This window comes from Phoca vitulina, unplaced genomic scaffold (assembly GCF_004348235.1).
Source record: "Phoca vitulina isolate PV1807 unplaced genomic scaffold, GSC_HSeal_1.0 scaffold89, whole genome shotgun sequence".
NCBI lineage: Eukaryota > Metazoa > Chordata > Mammalia > Carnivora > Phocidae > Phoca > Phoca vitulina.
In genome coordinates, this window is record NW_022589792.1 from 1,768,786 (window position 1) to 1,782,094 (window position 13,309).

At 57.0% G+C, this 13,309-nt stretch overlaps 1 protein-coding gene across 2 annotated transcripts in view; it reads right to left on the minus strand.

Moving 5' to 3' along the window:
* Positions 1–308: 308 nt before the first annotated feature.
* DOCK6 (dedicator of cytokinesis 6) overlaps positions 309–13,309 on the minus strand; it is a 41,538-nt gene continuing 28,537 nt past the window's right edge. For both annotated transcript variants that reach the window (XM_032396150.1, XM_032396149.1), the window contains 23 exons: positions 13,074–13,244; positions 12,581–12,720; positions 12,309–12,478; positions 10,096–10,256; positions 9,763–9,945; positions 9,322–9,448; positions 8,908–8,992; positions 8,691–8,787; positions 8,404–8,538; positions 7,938–8,090; positions 7,593–7,751; positions 7,361–7,461; positions 6,626–6,818; positions 6,392–6,535; positions 4,376–4,507; positions 4,269–4,283; positions 2,832–2,957; positions 2,642–2,731; positions 2,082–2,318; positions 1,541–1,684; positions 1,352–1,458; positions 950–1,111; positions 309–551 (listed from right to left, as the gene is read on the minus strand). In XM_032396150.1, the coding sequence (XP_032252041.1) occupies positions 509–551; positions 950–1,111; positions 1,352–1,458; positions 1,541–1,684; positions 2,082–2,318; positions 2,642–2,731; positions 2,832–2,957; positions 4,269–4,283; positions 4,376–4,507; positions 6,392–6,535; positions 6,626–6,818; positions 7,361–7,461; positions 7,593–7,751; positions 7,938–8,090; positions 8,404–8,538; positions 8,691–8,787; positions 8,908–8,992; positions 9,322–9,448; positions 9,763–9,945; positions 10,096–10,256; positions 12,309–12,478; positions 12,581–12,720; positions 13,074–13,244 (3,075 nt within the window). In that variant the 3' untranslated portion in view covers positions 309–508. The remainder of the gene's footprint in view (positions 552–949; positions 1,112–1,351; positions 1,459–1,540; positions 1,685–2,081; positions 2,319–2,641; positions 2,732–2,831; positions 2,958–4,268; positions 4,284–4,375; positions 4,508–6,391; positions 6,536–6,625; positions 6,819–7,360; positions 7,462–7,592; positions 7,752–7,937; positions 8,091–8,403; positions 8,539–8,690; positions 8,788–8,907; positions 8,993–9,321; positions 9,449–9,762; positions 9,946–10,095; positions 10,257–12,308; positions 12,479–12,580; positions 12,721–13,073; positions 13,245–13,309) is intronic.

Genomic DNA, 13,309 nt, shown 5'->3' on the forward strand with positions numbered 1-13,309 from the left:
GGAGGCGGGGGCCTAATGGAGGTCAAAAAGGCCCCATAAATGGGGCGGTGTCTTTTTAGGAGCCATTTAGCGCAGTGCTGAGTCCTCTGCCAAGAGTTTAATTAATGTTACTATTATTCCCCATGGGCACGTGACATTATTTGTGTGTTGCCTCCTCTACTAGAATGTCAGCCCCACCAGGGCAGGAATTTGCATCGGTTGTCACTGCTGTGTTCCTGGCACCCAGTGAGTTCTCAGAGTCTGTCAAAGATCAGGGTGTGTGGGTGCGCTCATGACCCAACTCCCAGGATCCACATCAAACAGGCTGCTTATGAAAACCACTTTAAATTAGAAAAGGTAAGAAGCATCAGTGCACACAGATGGGAACAAAGGAACAGAGGGCCCAGCCCCGTGTCAATATGATCACCCCACAGCCCAGTGTGCCAGTGGAGGGAGAATCCTGGGAAGGCATAGACAGTTGAGGCTAGGGTGATGGTTCTTCTGGGTGTGGCTTCAGGCCACTCGGAGCTCAGAGGTCGGCCTTCCGGAAACTTGCTCTGTTCAAGGAGTTCCTGGGGGAAGAATGAGGTGGGTCAACATGGCCAACTCCATAGTGCTCATCAGCCTCCCCCCGCCCCCTCCTCTTCTAATTAGGGACTCTGCTCCTTTCCCATCCATTCTGATTTGGCCACGAGTTCACAGAATCTCTCTTGGAATCTCCCACCAAAGCTAAGAATTGTGCCCATTTTACAGATGTGGAAATCTCGGCTCCGGAACATGAAGTCACATGTCTGGGAAATGACCTAGCCAGGATCCGAAGTGGCTGCCGGGAGCCTGCCCAGCAGGCATGTCCCCATAGTTGCATGTTTGTGCCACGCCGTGAGCATGCGTGCTGACATGCACGTGTAGGACAGCACGTGTCTGTGCCCGCCTCTGCCCTCCCGATGGGTGGGGGGCTGGGGTCAGGCACCTGAGGCCCGCTGTGGTTGGCGCCAGCAGCTGGGGCAGGCGCTGGGTGAGTAGCGGCTGCAGAGCCTCCCGTAGGCGGCCGTAGTTGCGCTCTAGCTCACGGTGGTACTCCTTCTGGTCTGGTCCTATCAGGGCCTTGTTCTTCCGCAGGGCATCCTCACACCTGAGAGACAGAGGGCAGGAGAGGCTCGGGGCTGGCGGTCAGGAGAAGGCAAGACTGGAGGTGGGGGGCAGTCCATGGGGGGTGGGGTCAGGAGCTATAATATGAGTCTGCTAGGTAGAGGAGACTTAATGAGAACCAGAGAGGCGGGAGCTCCATGATGGACATCCGGGATACAGAGAGGCTGTATGAGGTCAGGAAGGCAAAGAGCCCGTAAGCGGGGCTTGGAAGGGTCAGGCCTACTTCTTGCAGAAGTCCTTGAAACAGAGCCGCAGCTTGTTATGGTGCCTGAAGAGTTTGGGGTCTTCTGGGATCTCTGCCAAAAATACCTGGGCCACCTCCAGGGGACCCTGCAGGGTGAGAGGCGCTCCTGAGGGTGTCCGCATGGCCTCTGGGGTGCCTCAGGCAGCCTGCCTGCCCCACTGGCTGTACCTGGTTCACAGTGGGCCCCACAGAGCCCTGCAGCACCATCTGAAGCATCTTGGCGTCGGGCGGGTCCTGCTCGGTGGCAAAAGCCAGCTCCCGTGTCTTCTTCTGCATGTCCTCAATGGCCACCTCCACTGGCGTCAGCACTGTCTGTGAGAGAAGGGGGGGTTTGGCAGGCACTGGCTGGGGCCTGAACATGTCCTGACCCAAGCCGGCCCAGAGCAGCCTGGACCCCTGCTGGGGGTGGAGAGGGGTTCCAAGAGGCTGCGTCATGAACAGGGTGTGGGGGTGTCTGCCTGCCTGGGTCTGGCGGAGGGGGGAGGGGGGTGTCTGGTCTCAGCCTCCTATGTCTGGCTCTGGGGACTTAGGTCTGATTATGGTCCAGCCTCCAGTTGTCTAGGTTGGGGAGTAGAGGTTTGAGTCTGAAGATTGGTGTTTAGGGGTTGGAGTTTGGGGTCCTCTCGCCAGCGTGGGTCTGGGGTACCCGGGCCTCCCTTGATCTTGGGTCTCGGCCTCTCCCCTCCCTGGGCCCTGGGCCTCTGCCCACCTCCTCCCGGTGGCACACGCGGATTCGCGTCTTGATGTAGGGGAAGGCGTGGTCTGTGCTGAGCAGAGTCTTGCGCTTGTGTTGCTCCGGCAGCTCCCCGTGGGCACGCCCGTCAGGTGTGAAGGGCGTGCAGAACAGGAAGGTGCGCAGCCCGTAGTTGCGGTCGAAGTAGGTCACCCGGTCCTTGAGCTCATAGGTGTCGAAGTGCGGTTCCACGTAAGTGATCTGGATGTAGGCCTGGGACGCGGGGCTCAGGTATCAGGCTCCCACAGCCCCAGTACACACACTTGGGGCTTGCCAGCCTCCCTGCAGGGCCCCATCCCTGGAGAAAGGGGATTTGGACTTCCTTGGGTCTGGGAGCTTTAAATCTGGGGTTCCCACAGCCCCCGAAGTCTCGATGTTTGAGAATCTCCCAAAGAGAAGGATTTGTGGGTCCCCGAGAGAGATAAGCTCTCAAGTTTGCCAGAGAAATACGATTTGAGGGTCCCCAGGAAATAGTACTTTTGAGTCTCCCTGAAGATAGGATTTGGGGGTCCCCTGGGATGGTCAGGAGCCCTCACCTTCTGTGGGTCAAGCTTGGTCTTGTCCACGGGGTTCGAATCTTTGACAATCTCGACCACGTCCTCCCCAAACCTCTCCGTGTAGAACTCCTGGGGACACGGGGCTGACTCGGGGCCATGGAGGAGCAGCGGCCCCCGCTCCGCCCCAGCGCAGCCCAGTGCCCGTCTACCCCCTACCGCTGGGACGTGCCTCCAGCCGGTGTGAGATCTCGGCCAGCTTCGTGATGGACGGCTCCTTATACACAAACTCCTGCTCGTCCAGGTCACCGAAACGGGCACCATAGAAGCCCACGCGGAAGTACGTCCCGAACACGCGCTGCATCTGTGAGAAGGGGAGCTGTGGCCCGGGATGCCCCCCTGGAGGCTCCCTGGCCCCAGGGATGCGTGGCCCTGAGCCCCCAAGTGTGGAAGAGGTGGGCAGGGCCAGGGAGACCCCAAGAACATTAGGTCATAGGCACAGCTGGGGGGACCCTGAGACCCAGACGATGGCCAGCTGCTTACACCCTCACTCTTTCTCCCCAGCCTTTGTCTCCTGCCTCCCCCAAATCTTTGTTTTCATTCAACACAAGCCCCTGCTTTCTGATTATCCCTCTCATCCCGTGCAGTTCTTCAGAGTCTGAATCTCAATATGAAATTAGGACTAGGGCTCTGTTGCTTACAGCTGTGTCCTCAATGCCTATGGGGCTGGGTATACAGCAGGTGCTCAATAAATGCTTAAGTGGCTGAGGAAATGCATAGCCCTCTGGGACAGAGGCTCTGGCTACCTTGTTCCAGGGCACCCCTCACCCTCATCAGATATACTACCCTCCACCAGAAAGGAAGAGGGTAGCTCCATGTTCACTCACCAAGGCCGATCCAGGCAGAATGGGGCAGGCACAAGGGTATTGGTAGGGGAGGGAGACACAAAGTCATGGGAGAGGTCAAAGGTAAGAGCCCCCAACCCCCAGGATCCTGGTTATGCTGCCCCATGAGTACCATTCTTCGGGCAGAGACCAGAGATCTCTCTCTTCCCCCTCCTTCTCTCCGGGGAAGGAGGGGACCTGACCGTCCTACCCGGCCCCCACCCAGCCCTCCCATCTTGGCTCTGGGTTCCTGCCTTCTTTGGCCAGAAAATTCTCCCCAAACTAGGAGATGCCTAAAAATAGACCCAAGTCGGGGAGAGGCGGGAGAGGGGGAGCACGAGATGGCAGTGAGGAGCAGAGATCCTGGGAGAAGCTGGAGGAGACAGTGAGAGACAGAGACCCAGAGAGACAGAGTGTGACCAAGACAGGGAGAGAGAAAGAGACAGGGAAAGAGACCATAATTCGAGACAAAAAGGAACACAGAGACAGACAAGGAGGGAGTCAGAGCCCCCCCTTACAGGCAGTGACCAAGCTGGCCCTGCCCGAGGGAGGGGTGTCTCTGGAGAGCTCCCAGCTGGGTGAGTCACAGGCTGCCCTTGGGATCTGGGGCAGGGAGGGGGACCCGGGGGAATGGGGGAAGAAGTGGAGGGTGCGTCATTGCCCACTGAGCACCAGCCCCTGCGGCCAGGCAGCCATGTTCCTCCAGCACCCCCTGGTGGTCCCTGACCACTGCTGACCAGCCATCATGGGGGCCCCAGAGGCAGGTGGCCACTGGGCTGACTCACCTCCCAGCCAGAGCTCTGTGGGGGAGAGAAGGGTCAGGGTCAGCTGAGCTGTGGTGAGGTGGGAGGTGGGGCCAAAGGCAGGGTCTGGGAGGGCATCCTGGGCCCACCTGGTGCATGATCTTGGTGAAGGCCTCCTGCAGTTTGCCATGCACGGCAGCCAGCTTCTTGTAGTCTCGGTGGGCTTCCAGGATGGGGATGAGGGTCTTGTAGACCTCGTTCACTGCCTCGTAGAGCCCGCCCTGGGGGTGGGGGCACATCAGGGTTCCCAGCACCCCCCGCCCCTAGTTTTCTCCCCTGCCTGGAACAGCCCACCCTCTGTGCAACTACCCATCCTCTAGGGGTCCATCTTTCACCACCTCCTCCAGGAAGCCCACCCTGACCACCCTGCCCCGGATGGGACACCAGTCTTTCCACCCCCCACAGACCCCTCCGTGGTCTCTATCGTGCTTACTGCGGACCAGGTGCTGTGTACACCTGTACTTTACCCATGTTCCTTCATTTGTGGGAGGAGGTTTTCTTGTTTTTTGTCTTTTTTTTTTTTTTCATTTCTCAGAAAACTAAAACTCAGAGACATGGCTCCCCAGGGCCAGGACCTGAACACCAGCCCTTTTGGCCTGGTGCCCAAGACTTCCACACCCAGCTACCTCTTGGCTCGTGGTAATGGCCGCTCCTAAGTGCCCCTCACCCACAGCCAGCGCCAGCACAGCAGGCAGGCTGCGATGTTTGCTGACCGACCGTGAGAGGTCTGTGTCTACCGTGCAATTTATTCCCAAGGCTTTTGTTTCTGAGCCTTTAACACAATGACAATAATGAAAACCCCACTAGGGGGCTGGCAGCACAGAAAAGAATTCTCGCTGGAAAACCTGACCCTGAATCTGAGCAGGGCTCCAGATCTAATCATCAGTTCCCATAAACACAGGGGACTGAGGAACAGGTAAAGCAACACCACAGGGATGCAACCAGCCCTAAGCGGGCCAGAAAACCTCTTGGAACAAAGCCCAGGTCTCCAACAAGTGAAATGCAGGGGAAAACCCAACTGCTTTCACACAAACAAGCAAACTGGAAGAGAAAACCTTTTTATAACAGTGGACAATACATCGCCTGGGCCTCAACCTATCAAGGAAAACATTAAAAACGCTTATTGTACAAAGTGGGGAACTTATGCCCTGTCTTTTGTTCCTGTTTTCTTTCTTTGATTGAGAGAGCCTTAAGAGACTTGTCAGTCATTGCCACTGTGGGTCTTATATGGATCCTGATTCAAACAAACCAACTGCAGAAAGAAAACTGTTTCGAGATCGTCAGGGACATCTAAGCACGGACGGGTATAAAGAGTTGCATAAAAGGATTTCACCAGCGGGGCTGCACAGGGAGGTACTTGGTGTGATGAGTAGGGTTTGTTTGAAGCTGGAACTTCTCTGACTCCCAACACACAGGAATCTCTGAGATCTTGTTAAAATGTAGGGTTGGGGGGCACAGGACTCTGCATTTATAACAAGCCCCCAGGTGATGCCCGTGCTGCTCGTCCTCAGACCATACTGAGTAGGCAAGCTTTGAAAAAAAACTCCAGCTGAACGGTCATGTTGGGTTTCATCAATCAATCTGTGAAAATTAAGATCTTCTCTTTTTTATGTACAAAAAAAATTGTGAAAATTAAGATCTTTTTATGTATATATAAAAAAAACAAAAAAAACCCCAAAACAAAAACAGAAAAACAAACGCCATCAAAAACAAAACAAAAAACTAGAGGCAATGAGTTGAAACAAGAGCGTAAAGACTGGTGGTTGCTGGATTTGAGTGTTGGGGGTGGGGGTGGGGGTGGGGGTGCAACCTTTTCTTTTATGTGTGCTCGAAATTTTCTCTAATAGAAAAAATTTAATAGCGGCTGAGTGTGTGGAAGGCTAACTACGTCCAGGCCACGTTTTAAGGGTTTTATAGGGAGAGAGGCAGGTAACCCAAGCTCGTGAAGGACCCCGTTGTCCTCAGTCAATCCCCTGCTCAGAAAGGGAGGGATCGGGCAGCAGCTTCACCGGGAGCCCCCAGGAGCAGGTACTGGGCCCGTCAGTGGCCCTGAGGACGCCACCCTGGCCCGAGCCCCGCGTTCTGCGGCCAGCCGCAGGCCTCACCATGGTGAAGTAGGCAGCCGCCTGCTCCAGCAGCCCCACCAGTCCCAGCTCCGTGAAGTGCTTCCCGGAACAGAAGCCCTCCTCGTCGGGGGACAGGATGTCATCGGAGATGGCAGACTCCTCCAGCACGTTGGATGAGATGTTCTGGGATGGGAGGTGGCATCAGGCCCTGGCCCCGGCCCACGGGTGCCACCCCCTGCCCCATCGGGCCCGCCACTGCCCCCACTGGCTCACCTGGAAGGAAACGCAGCCCACGGGCAGGTAGCGACTGTCCTCCAGCAGGGCGAGGTACTCGGCCACCAGAGCGGCGGCGTGCACCATACACTGGGCGGCCTCCGCGTGGTTGCCCAGCTCCGCGTGCTTCCCCGCCATGTTCTGCAACCACGTCAGCCGCAGGTCGGGGGAGCCCTGGTAGCCGCGGGCAATCCTGGCATATGGGTGGGGGCTGGTGAGGAGGATGGGGACTCGCCTAGCCCCCACTGGCCGCCCCTCGCTGGTCCACCCCCTTTGCTTGCTACCCCACCCATCGGTGGCGCTCACCAGCCGGGCTCCAAAGCTGGAATGTTAAGCCACGCCCCTGTTCCCCTTGCTCCTGGCCCCACATCCCCGTGCACCAGGCCCCGACCTCCCATAGGCCCCCGCGCCTTCCCTAGCTCCATCACCTGTCCCCTGCCTCCCACTCCCCTACTTCTTCCCAAACACCCCTCACCTCTCCTCCAAATCACTTGTTCCTGGACCTGTCATGGGTTAGCACCTCACCTGTCTCTCCCACCTGTCCCCCTCACTTGACCTTTTTCTCCTCTGTCGTCCTCCAGTTATGTTCATCTGGCACCCTTTGTACCGTTCATTTACCTGCCCTCCCCTTGCTTGTGCCCTCTCCTGCCTGCTCACCTGGCCCTCTCCCCACCCACCCCACCGCCACCTGTCTGTGGGTGAGAACAGCTGAAGGGCCCACCTGGCCCTCGTCACCTGTACATGAGATCAATGAGCATCTCCGGGTCCTCCTGATGCTCCTTCATCTTCACCGTGTCCGTCAGGATCATGTGCAGGTTGAACATCAGGTCCTGGACCTGGAGCGGGGGAGCGGCCGGGGACAATGAGGGCATCGAGACGTGACTGAGAGCCTTAGTGGCGGGGGCGAAGCAGGCAGAGCAAAGATGCAGGCCGAGGAAGGCGTGACGGGGGGGCCCGGCGGCGTCACCTGCTCGGCGAAGGTGCTGTCCCGCAGCCCCACGTCCTCCTCGGCATAGGTGAGGATGGTCTTGAGCGACCGTCTCAGGTGCTCTTCGCTGAAGCTCTGCGTTGTCCCCACCAGGGATGAGAGGGACATGGTCACTTGCATCTTCACGCGGGCAAAGTTCTACGAGGAGCCGGGAAGGAAGAGAACACCTGTGAGCCTGGGACCCTCACCCCCAGGGCCCGCTCGACCTGCCGACCTCTCCCCTCCTGCCCTCCATTTACTGCACCAACCCCCCCCCCCCCCGGCCGCCCTCCCCTCCCCCGAGCCTCCTGTGGACCATGGCCTCTGCCCGCCGCTCCCACTTACGTTGCCAATCTCGAAATTCTGGCGCATGAGGAGGTAGAGCGAGGCGCTGGCGTGCGTGCGGACGGTGCTGAGGCGACTGCCACAGTGTCGCAACAGCCTCAAGCAAAGGTCGGCGCACAGCTCCGTGTCCTCCTCGAACAGCAGCTCTGGGAACTGTCCCCCCAGCGCAACACAGACACTGGTCAGCCCCTCCCCGTGGTGCCACACAAGGCCCCTGATGGGGACGTCGGCAGGGGCGGCTGTATTCTGCCCCCTCTGGCCAAGCACAGTGGGCTTCAGAATCAGACACGGGGTTAGGCCCTGGCTGTGTGACCCTGGGGGAGTGACTCTGCCACTCTGATCCTCAGCTCCCTCCTCTATAAACCATGGCTCAGGAGTGTGTGTCTCATGAAGTGGCTGAGCATACAGCAGGAGCTCAGTGGGCTGCAACGATTACTCAGGGCCCTGCCTGTCGAGCGGGGCTTACCTTGGACACCAGGGCTCGCTGTGTGGCCAGGCCGTGCTGCAGGAAGAGGGCACTCTGGGCACTGCCCAGACTACACAGCACAACCTTTAGCACTGCACCCAAGATGCTCTCCCGGGCCTCTGACAGCATCACTGTCTGCCGGGGCGTGGGGGAGAAAGGGGTCAGAAATCCAGCTGTTAGGGACTGAGCTGCTTCCCGGGTCAGGGAAAGAGAGGGATTCTAGAGTCAGAGATCACAAGGCATGGCAGTGGGGTCAGAGGTCAGAGAGATGCTGGCTCAAGCCCTACCTGCACGATGATCTCCAGTGTGTCCAGAACCACCAGGCTGGCCTCGGTTGCCAGGTTCCCGTCCACCAAGGCCTCATGTTCCATCTCATCCTTGGTCCTGGAGGGGATGGGAAGGGGCTGGGGGCTGAGCTCTCTGCCCCTGCCTTAGCTGCTCTAGGGGCACCCGTTCTCTGGAAACTGGTCTGACCCCAGCGAACGACTTCCTGCCCACACCCACTTGTCCACGCGGTCCGAGGTCTGTCTCCAGTGCGTGATGCTCTTCCGCCAGCGGACGTTCTCCTGGTTCCCAAACGGGCTCCTCTCTGAGATGCGCAGGTGAGCGTTCGCAGATGTGCAAAAACATAAGGACGTGTGACCGTGAGGAGAAGGGCTCAGGCATTAAGATACACATGTGGGACGGCCCCTGAGGACACCGGGTGACACATATACATGCTAAGGGAACACAGTTAAACACGAACGACATGAGAACAGACAGGGAACACAGATGCCCGCGTGCATACGGACGATGTGCGCACTTCTTTCTGGGAAAGGTGAGGCAGACACAGAGGTAGGATGCCCCCTTCTTGGGGCCCCTCAGACAAAGGCTGGGAGCAGCCCGTGGGGACGTGCACAGGGTACATCTCCCTCTCACCACGACTCCGCCGGACCATGTCCTGTCGTGCTCCAATGGTGCCCAGGATGGCTTCCTCCAGACGGGCCTTCATGTCCAGTGACTTCTTAAACGTGAGGCTGTTGATGCGCTCAAAGGCCTTTTTCCCCTGTGAGGACAGAGTACGGGTCGAGGCTTGACTCTGCCCTTTCCTGTGGGACCTGGGCTGCTTGGTCACACTCATTCGGCCTTTTCTGACCTCCAGGATCGTGTGCTTGGAGACACAGCTCTCCCCTTTACTACAAAGTCTTGGCACCTTCCAAATTCTATTCACGAAGACGATTTTCCCTTTTCTCTTTGGCTCAGCCCAGAAACAGTCCACCCCTTGACCCTCAAACCCACAGGAACCTGGGCATGAAGACAGTTCACCCCTGCCTCGTCCACCCACTCAGTCCCCTGGCCACCCCACCCCCATCCCCACACCTTGTACTCAAAGGCAGCCAAGCAAAGGTAGAGCAAGTCCAAGAGGCGACCCAGCTGAGGGAGGGCAAGGTCAGCGGCCCAGCGCTGCAGGAGGGCTGGCTCAGCATTCTTCAGGACCCACAGCACACACACCAGTAAGGTCCGGCTGGACTCGGCAGAGAGCGGACAGCCTGAGCGAGAAGCCTGGGGCCAAACAGGGGAGAGGGTGCTCAGAAGGGATGGAGTGGATTCTCATTTCCTCCATATTGTGATGAGAACTGACCTATCAGGATATCCTACGTAACTTCTATTACCAGGTTGGATGGTGTCTCTGGGGACCAGCGCCATACTCACTGCCACGGGGCCCTGAGAGATGCTGGCCCGGGAGCCAGGGGCTAGGGGGCCACCAGCGATGGCCATGGCCACTGAGGGGTTGATGGTGCCTCCGATGTCCCCTTCCCCTTCTGTGTCTGAGTCGAGCATCGAGGCCAGTCTTGACCGTTGACCTGGGCCCTCTGGGGGCAGGGACAGGGGGACAGAAGAATGGCCCTTGGTAAGTACCGTCTCTATCTCATAGTCTAGCTCAAAGTTCGCCTCCTCAGGGAAGCCTTCCCTGATACTGCTCCCCCAGGCCAGGGTGAGGTCTCCAGTTATCTATTCTCAGAGCTCACTTTTTGTGCTTATGATTAGATACATTTATCATACAATATGATGACAAAAGCCTGAACTATATCTGCTCGAGCTGCTGCTATATGCTCAACACTCAGAATGTGGCCTGGCCCACAGGAGCCGTAAATGTTTACTACGATGATGATGATGATGATGGGAACAATGGCAGGAATAACAGTAATAATAATTAGTAATAAACACTGCTACAATGATTGTAGCATCAATTGGCACTTAGATAGAATCTCCTATGTGCCAGGTGCCATTCTAAGCACTTTGAAAATATTAACTCGTAATCTTCAAAACAACCCTATGAGATAAATGCTTTTACCCATCCCCATTTTATGGGTGAGGAAACTGAGGCACAGAGAGATTACATCACTTGCCTGGGGTCACACAGGTAAATGGTAGAGATAGGATTTTTTTTTTTTCAAGATTTTATTTATTTATTTGACAGAGACCAGCGAGAGAGGGAACATAGCAGGGGGAGTGGGAGAAGGAGAAGCAGGCTTCCCACGGAGCAGGGAGCCCGATGTGGGGCTCGATCCCAGGACCCTGGGATCATGACCTGAGCCGAAGACAGACGCCCAACAACTGAGCCACCCAGGTGCCCCTAGAGATAGGATTTTAACCTAAAGAGTCGGCTTCCAAACTCTATGGTCTTAAAAGAGTAACTCCCATAGCCCCCCCCACCAAAAAAAAAAAAAAAAAAAAAGGTCTCGCCAGAGACAGGAGCTGCCAACAAATACAGAACTGGTCTCACCCCAGAGATTCTTGAAACAAAGGGTCGACTGAGTTTAACTAAAGCTCCAGCTCAGCTTAACCTAGCTCAGTTCCTGACCAGATTGAGGAGACCAGCCCATTTTCCTATCTGCATAAGGGAGGGAAAGAGGAACCGTGAGTCACTGGGAAAGGATGACATTACCTCAGTCCCAATGATTCGTTTACATACAGCATCCAAAATACCGTAACAAGTTAAAAGACATAGGAAGAGGCAGGAAAATGTAATTGATAGGAGAAAAACAGACAACAGAAGCAGGCACACAGATGATCAAATGTTGGAGTTAGCGAACAAAGACGTTAATATATAAACTGGCAGAAAAGATGGACAAACGTGGCTAAAAAGATGGCAAATTTCAGTAGAGAACTGGGATCTACAAAAACACACACACACAAAATCAAACAAACGTTCTATAGCCGCCAAGTATAACATCTGAAATTCGGAACCGGGGTTAACAGAAGACTGGACGCAGCCAGAGAAGACCGAAGCAGTGAGCTCCAGTGAATGTTAAGTTTCCCAACTGAAAACGGAATGGAAAACAGGACAGAGTACAGCAGGCACTGAGACGTGATCAAAAGGTCTAACGTACGTGTAATTGGAGTCCCAGAAGGAGGGAAGCGAGAAAATGAGGCAGAAAAAAAAAAAAAATGCAAGAGGTAAAGACTGAGAATTTTCCCCAAATGACAAAGGGGATCCACCCAGAAAGCCTAAGTCTGTGCTTCCAACTGTCCCCTGTCCCCCAGGTGCCAGTGAAGGTTGAAGAGGAGTGACTGAATGAACACGGGGCTCCGACCATCCCCTCACCCCGATGTTCCCCACCTGCCCCTCCTCACCTATCGGGAGGGTGACAGTGTCCCAGTACGCTGCTCCCCAAATTTTCACATAAGCCTGGGAAAGTGCATGCGACCACTGTCCCCATGTAACAGGTGAGAAACCTTTAGCCTCAGAGAGGTTAATGGCTTGCCTGGGGCCCCCCAGCAGCACACTGGAACCTCCTCTTCTGACCCCCACCACCCATGCTTTTGTTCCTAACCCTGCTCCCCACCTTCCCCGACCTGAGCCGGTGTGATCAGTGAAGCCCCTGGATCGTGTAGCCCCGTCCTGCCCCCGGCCCACTGACCAGCAAAATCATGCAGGCGGGGCAGCGTGTCCCGGGCGAGAGACAGCAGCGGCAGGTAGAGCTCGGCCACACGGGCCTTCACAGCAGCCTCAGCGTAGCGGGGGTCCGCGTCGTGGCCACAGAGCAGACTGTGCACGGCGCTGATGGCCTTCTTGTGCAGCAGGGATGCCCTGTGTGTGTGTGGGGGGGGAGTAGCGAGGAGCTCAGGATGGAGCAGACATGGCTCCTGGACCTTTTCGCCAGCCCGGGGACCAGAGCGGGCCTGTGCTCACCCCTCGGCCTCGGGCTCCAGGGCCAGCGCCAATTCTGTCAGCAGGAGCCCAGCCAGGAAGTGCTGTTGTCGGAACGGCCCACTCAGCTCGAACATGCTGGTTACCTTGGGGTCCGGGGCCTGGCTGGAGAAGGTGGAGCTCTGCAGAGGGCAGGTGGAGAAAGCAGGGATGGCGGGAGGCCAGGGGTCAAGGGTCGGGGGGGGGGGGGAGACTGGCGTTAACCCATATGTGAGGGGACAGGGCCTGGAGTCAAACGTCAGAAGTCAGAGAAACAGCAACTGGAACCCCAGGCGGGAATTAGGATTTGGGGTGAGAAATAAGAAGCTGGCCCCCACTCCAAGAAACTGCCAAGAGTGCGGGGTCAGAGGTGAAGGGTCAGACTACCTGGGCTTTGGCCCACTCTGAGATGGCCAAATGAGGGTCCCACAGAAGAGGGGGCTGAAGGTGAGTGGTCATAGGTGAAGAGGAGGAGCCAGGAGTGAGGCCAGCCCACCTGGGAGGTGGTGGAGGATACAGAGGGTGAGGGCGAGGCTGGGGGCGACAGGGGGCAGCAGGGGAGGTTGAGGGTCACGTAGTGCTCGTGGCTGCACAGGATGCGGGTGAAGTCCATGCGCAGGGTCAGCAGCAATGCCGGGTTGGGGGCCGACTGCAGTCGTGTGGCCACCTGTGGGGGAGGGGTCAGCGGGCGACCTTCACGTGGCTCTGCCCACCACGCCCACCACCCTGCCA